The sequence below is a fragment of the Rousettus aegyptiacus genome, unplaced genomic scaffold (assembly GCF_014176215.1).
Source record: "Rousettus aegyptiacus isolate mRouAeg1 unplaced genomic scaffold, mRouAeg1.p scaffold_m13_p_8, whole genome shotgun sequence".
Taxonomy (NCBI): Eukaryota; Metazoa; Chordata; class Mammalia; order Chiroptera; family Pteropodidae; genus Rousettus; species Rousettus aegyptiacus.
Window position 1 is genome coordinate 15,964,350 of NW_023416311.1, and position 6,126 is coordinate 15,970,475.

The 6,126-nt window shown below is 54.0% G+C and overlaps 1 protein-coding gene across 2 annotated transcripts; it reads left to right on the forward strand.

Moving 5' to 3' along the window:
• The first annotated feature begins 1,713 nt into the window (after positions 1-1,713).
• On the forward strand, positions 1,714-4,068 carry LOC107506025 (mastin). Of its 2 annotated transcripts, none has more exons than XM_016136476.2 (6): positions 1,714-1,732; positions 1,835-1,895; positions 2,095-2,260; positions 2,469-2,740; positions 3,381-3,520; positions 3,606-4,068. In XM_016136476.2, exons 1-6 carry the CDS (start codon positions 1,730-1,732, stop codon positions 3,807-3,809), a joined length of 846 nt encoding a protein of 281 aa, XP_015991962.2. In that variant the 5' UTR covers positions 1,714-1,729; the 3' UTR covers positions 3,810-4,068. The 2 variants fall into 2 exon arrangements, with proteins under 2 accessions (XP_015991962.2, XP_036081634.1); XM_036225741.1 differs by having other exon boundaries at positions 2,496-2,740.
• The last annotated feature ends 2,058 nt before the right edge of the window (positions 4,069-6,126 follow it).

Sequence of the window (6,126 nt, forward strand, 5' to 3'; positions counted from 1 at the left end):
ACCTTGGGAAACTTAACCTTAAAACTTTCAGTTGAGCCTTTGGCTTTTCTGGGAAGAAAATCATATTACCTTCCAATAATGCCCATGAGACTTTTCCCCAAGACCCTCAGACCTCTTGTTTCTGTTTTTGGTAGATGTGCTCGTCATGTTCAAACGCTGTCTTTGTCCCCAGGGACTTCTCAGAACCAATGTCTGCCATCAACCCCATCTATCTCCAGGTCTGGCCAAACTGGTTATCTCCTAGCCTGGGGCTGGGGCACAGGAAGTCTGGGTCTAGCATCAGTTGGGGCCTGTGGCTTCTCAGCTTCTCGCTGACACCTCTGTGACTCGTCTCCTGTCAGCTGGGCCCTGAGAATAAGCCTTGAACTCACATCCACTGTCCAGACCAGTGAAGAGGAGGAAGGGAATGAAGCCCCCGCTCCCACCCAGAGGTCTTGCCCTTGGGCCGGCAGGACTAATTGGATCTGTGAGCCCAGCCTCTCCCCTTCTGGATGCCCACTCTTCTCTTCCCGATGGGGTCCCCTGGCTATGTTGGATCATGGTTGTTTCCTATAGAGACACGAGTGTCTCCTGGGGATTCTGAGTGCCCCCAGAGTAACCAGGATCTTAGCAAGGATGACAGCGACTCTGCCCCTAAGAGGGAATGGCAGATTTCTAGAGATCTGAGTTCCTCTGAGTGCTGTTAGCAGTACCTCTCGACAGCCTCCTTGCCTGGTTCCCTGGGGACAGGGTGGTGGTCCAGGAGCATGTGGACCCTTCCTGCTCCCTTTGCTTCTCTTCTCAAACCATCGTCTGGCCCTATCCCAGGTTGGGTGGACAATGATTCCCAGAATATCACAGGACAGAAAAATCTGTCTCTGGCTGGGTGGCCTCTGCCTGGGGCTAGAGTCTGGGGACAGGGCTCCATCCGGAAAGCCGGAGGTGTGATGTGGAGCTTGAATCCAGCGCTGTGGGGGATGGCACTCGTCTCTGAGGAATGTGCTGAAGCCACCCCTGGGGTGTGAGGAGAGGTGATGGGAACTAGCATTAAACTGGCTCCTCTCTCATCCTTTGCTATGCATTTTGACAATGTTTGATCATGCACGTGATTTATTATGACAGTTGAGCAAATGTACATGGGTCTCCTGGGGCAGCCAGAGGCTTCCCCACAGACTGGGGGCTTCAAACAACAGTGCCGGAGGTCAGAAGTCTAAAATCAAGGTGTCAGCAGGTCCCCACTCCCTCCAAGGGCTCCAGGGAAGGATCCTTCTTGCCTCTTCCAACTTCTGGTGTTGGTGGTAAACTTTGGCTCCAGGTCCAGTGAGCCTGTCTTTTTCTAAGGACAATGTGTGCCTCAAAAGTAGAAGAGGAACATTGGAAATGTGGGGCCTGGTGCTTTCCTGTTGCTCAGCTCTTGGCTCAGGTGCAAGCCCCCTGCCTCTGTTCCATTCATGCATGCCCTTTCTCTGCTTTGTTTCAGAGCATCTTATTATTATTTTTAATTTTCCACACGCATTTTGTCGATCTCACTACTGATCTACCTCGAGCACCGGGTTCTCCCCTGGGCTCAGGAAGACACTGGATATTTCTTATTTGACAGATAACTTGCTGGTCAGCATTGGTCCTACTGAATGAATAAGACCCGCCTCCTCCCATGCCCCACCCCAGAGGAGGGCTGGCTTTCCCCCTTGCCTAGTTTCTGGGCTGGGAGGATAAAGGGGCTCAGAGGCAGAAGGCAGAGGGACCTGGCATGGTGAGGATGCTGTTCAGACCCCCACCCTCTATTCCTAGTTCCCGGGGTCCCTGCTGCAGCTCTCCTCACCCTGGCCCTCTCCTATTCCCCCATCCCCTGCAGATGCTGTGGCTGCTGTTTCTCCTTCTTCCCTGCCTGGGGGGTTCCATTCCTGTGACCTCAGGTGAGTCCTGACCTCCAAGCCTGCCATGTCTCCAAAACCCTGACCCTGATCTCTCAGAGGCCAGCCCTGGGAGGCAGTGGTGACCCCTAGATGAGGGTGGCCCTGGGGAGGGACTGAGCATGAGGGCCTAGCTGAGCTCTGGGCAGGGATGCCTGGGTCCCTGATGGCTCTTCCTCTGCTTCCCCTGATCTTGACCCAGGGACTGACCTTGTTGGCATTGTCGGGGGACATGATGCCCCAGCTGGGAAGTGGCCATGGCAGGTTGGCCTGTGGGTACACCGAATAGGTGACCAGTGGACACTCCATTGTGGGGGCTCCCTCATCCACCCACAGTGGGTGCTGACTGCTGCTCACTGCATTTCAGGGTAAGTGCCCACCCTGCTGGCATGGAGTGGGAGGTGAACAGTATTGGGAAGCATGTGATATGTGCTGTGGGCACCTCCTGGACATGGTAGCTGCAGACTCCCTGTAGGATTCAGCCACCTGGAGTTACTTTGCCCTCTGGAGAAAAGCTGGCTTACTTTTGTTCCTCTGCCATGGCCTCTGAGAAGCTTCTGGTCTTCTATTCCTCAGGAAAGACCCAGTGCCTTTTAACTTTAGGGTCCAAATAGGACGAGCGCAACCCTTACTCAATGGCAGTGTGAAGGTGGCTAAGGTCATCCGCCACCCCAAGTACAACATTTCACAGGAAGTACCTGGTGGAGCGGACGTGGCACTTCTCCAACTGGCGGCTCCCGTGACACCGTCTAACCTGGTCAAATGGGTTGCCCTCCCACCAGCGTCGTTCATGGCATGCCCAGGCATGAAGTGCTGGGTGACTGGCTGGGGTGACATCAATTCCTCAGGTAAGGATCAGGATGACGAGTTTGGGGACAGATGCAGTGGGGCGTGGGCCAAGCTTTGTAGATGAGGCATCAGCTGGGGTTCCTCTTGGGGTCTCCTTTGGATGTGGCAGGTGAGTGGCTCAAGAGGACTTGGTTAAGGAGCAGAGAGCAGAGCAAGAAGAGCGAAGCCAGGCCATGAGCTTTTCTTTGCTCTTACTCTGCACCATGCCCTGCATGGCCCTCTTCGTGGGTCCCCTGTTTCTGTGGATCTCTCATTCTCCGTGTGGTCTTGATGGAGGGATGGAAAATGAAGCAAGAGAATTTGAGCCCCTTGCTCAAGGATCCACTATTAAACGGACAAAGTCAAATTTGACACCAATATCTGCACTTCTTGGGGGAAAGAATTTGCTCTGGGTTTTCCAGATAAAAATATTTGGGGGTAAAATATTCAATGCCTCCATTTCTCTTCTGAGCTTGGTGCCCACACTGTCAGCATAGACATTATTGGTTTGTCAGCCTGGAATGAACCTGGAGAACCAGAGGCTTAGGTAACCCAAAGGGAACCTCTGGGGGCACTGAGGCTCAGCACGTGGTTTAGAGCACATGACCTGTGACTGTCTGCCCCCTCAGGACCAAAGGCTCACATGACTTCTTTCCACAGTGCCGTTGCCCAAGCCCTACCACCTGCAGGAGGTGGAGGTCCCAATTAGGTCGGATGAGTTCTGTATGCAGCAATACGGCAACAAGTTTATCAAGGACGATATGCTGTGTGCAGGGAGCGAGGGCCATGATTCCTGCCAGGTAAGACATTCTCGGACCATGGCCTCTGTCCATCACTCCTGCTTGCAGGGACCCTGATTATTGATCATCTGTCTATTCTCCACAGGGCGACTCTGGGGGCCCCCTGGTCTGTAACTGGAGGGGCACCTGGATCCAAGTAGGAGTGGTGAGTTGGGGGGAGGAATGTGGTCTTCCCAACTTTCCTGGAGTCTACACCCGAGTGACATCCTACTTGTCCTGGATCTACTGCTATGTCCAAACCTCTCCTCGAGATACGGGCAGAGACAAGGATGCTGTCTGCATGAGTTGAAGGCAGGCCCTCCAGGGTGTTTGGGGGACCCTTACTGCTCCTTCCCCAATGCCAGCTCTTCATTGCCCCTAGTGTCCTCCTCCATTTCCCTGCTCTGAGACTCTCTTGCTCCCACAACCTCCCTCAGCATCTTGTCTCTTCCCTGACAGCCATAAGAGAGAGGAGGTACTGTGCCCTGAAGTGGGGCTGGGGTGAGAGGGAGCATCCTGGGACCCCCTGCCTCCTGACTGTTCTGTGTAGCTCATTAAACTGCATGAAAAGCAAGCTCTAGACTGAGTGTACTTACTTATGGGTGTGGCCAAAGAAGCTTGTGGGTAGGATCTTTCTGGTGGGGATACCCAGGCTATGGAAGGTGCGTAGCGGGGGCATGGGCAACTGTGATTGCAGCCTGGCAGAGGGCAGGTGGGTGCATTCTCTTGGCTGGGGTACAGGATGAATTTTCTGCCCGGAGTTTGAAACCAGGGCATGGAAGACTGCTCTTAGGACTGTACGGTTTCAGGCCTAGGACTCCTGCCTCTCATCCTTCCTCCTCTGATTGCAGTCAGTATGTAACTGAAATTTTAAATAACCTGGACTTGGCAGCATAAAAGCAGAAGGCATCGTTTTTCATTGTCACCACTGCTCTTTCTGACCAGTGTGCCCAATTCTCTTTTTCCAATTTGACCAACTTCTTGAGCTGATCAAAGATGGGGCGGAATGTCCATCTGCTCCAACATAGAACTTCAATCTCTCATTCTGAGCAGCTCATGACAAGGCAGAACCTGCAGGGGGCCAGAGACGAGTCCAGCTTCCCCTTCTTCCCTTCCTAGTTGTCCCACTCTCTCTGTTCCTGGGTCCTCATTGATTGGAGGCAGCCAGAGAGGATAGATGAAGAGGCAGAACTTCTTCCTCCACTGATATCATTCTCCCAGTGTTGGCGTCCTCTGCTGGAGGAGGACTGTGTGGCATAATCCTCTGAATCCTCTGCAGGGCTCATCAGTTCTTCCAGTGGCGGGGAGGGGCCTCCAGGGAACCTGCAAAGCTTCTCTGTTTTGAATTCAGGAAGTGAGAAGTCAGTCGTGAAGGCCGCCCCCTATCCTGACGCAGTGACGTGTTCTTTCACCGTGCATTAGGATTTGGAAGGAATTGTTGGTGCATGGCTGAGGTGGGCTCCTGCACCTGCGGTTCGGGGTCAGGACACAAGGGAGCCCTTTGTGCCTGAAGCAGTTTTGTATTGTGGGTGAGGGGGCTCCACACCCTTCAGAGACAGGCTGGCATGTGAAAAATCTTTCAGACCTTTAAGGGACCACGTCTCCCTGAGGCAAGGGGGAGAGCAGTCTTCCTCTCCTCTGCCTGTGACCTGCATGCCTGGGGGAAGGTTTAGATGAAGGTCAAAGCCAGTGGCTCCGGAACCACTTCCCCATGTGTCCAAGGACTGATGTCTGGATTTCCTGGGAGCCAGGGGCTCTCTAAGATGACCTTTTATTGGGAAAATGAGGCCTAAGATTCAGCTGGAATGCACCACTCTGCCGATAGCCCTCCTTGGGGGTCTGCCTGGCCCAGGGATTAAGGAGGGGGGCTGACATAAGCCCAGTCTAGAGATACCCCTCTCAGTAATCCAGGCACATGTTCTAGGGAGTGCCTGCCTTGTCAATGGGGCCATGTTAACGGGGATGCCAGGTGGCTGCTCTGGAATCCATGTAGATCTAGTCCACTTTCTGCCTGCTAGAGTGGGCGCTGGTGTGCTTGCCTTGCAGCTGGATTCTGTGGGATTGCAAATCCCTTTGTAGCCGGTGAACGGGCTTTCCTCTATTGATGAGGGATGTAGTCAAAACTTTAGTGTTTTCAGGATTAAGAATGAGGGTCTGAGAGACCCAGGGGCCAGGGATCCTAGGAGAGGGAGAAGGGTCCTAAGATCTAGTGTTGGAAGGAGGGCTGGGTCTTTGGGGCAACTGGCTGTTTAGGGGCAGGACTGTATGACAGTGCTGAATTGACTGAGTGGGCCTAAGAGAGAAGTGCTCGGGGCTAAGAAAGGTGGGGACCACTTCCCCAAGGAGACAACCTGCACCTGGGGCTGTGTCCATAGGAATGGCTGCAGGGGAGATCCTGGGACTCCCCCTCCTGAGGTTGGGCACGGGGCTCCTGCCCTCTTAACTTGGTTGGAATCACTGCCAGAGCACCTCCATCTCCCGGGCTCAGCCGAGATGCAAGGTGCGCTGGGCCAGGATGCCCAGATGGAGATGGAGATGGAGATGGGGGCAGGGGAATGGGCATGTTGCCTCTGGTCTCTAAGATGTCTTATGACGGAAACCTGGGCCAGCAGATGTGGGTGCTGGCC

Coding starts and splice junctions, on each gene's coding strand:
- LOC107506025 (XM_016136476.2), top strand. Junction 2,261..2,468: donor GCTGCTCACTGCATTTCAGG/GTAAGTGCCCAC, acceptor TCTATTCCTCAG/GAAAGACCCAGTGCCTTTTA. Junction 3,521..3,605: donor AGGGCCATGATTCCTGCCAG/GTAAGACATTCT, acceptor TATTCTCCACAG/GGCGACTCTGGGGGCCCCCT.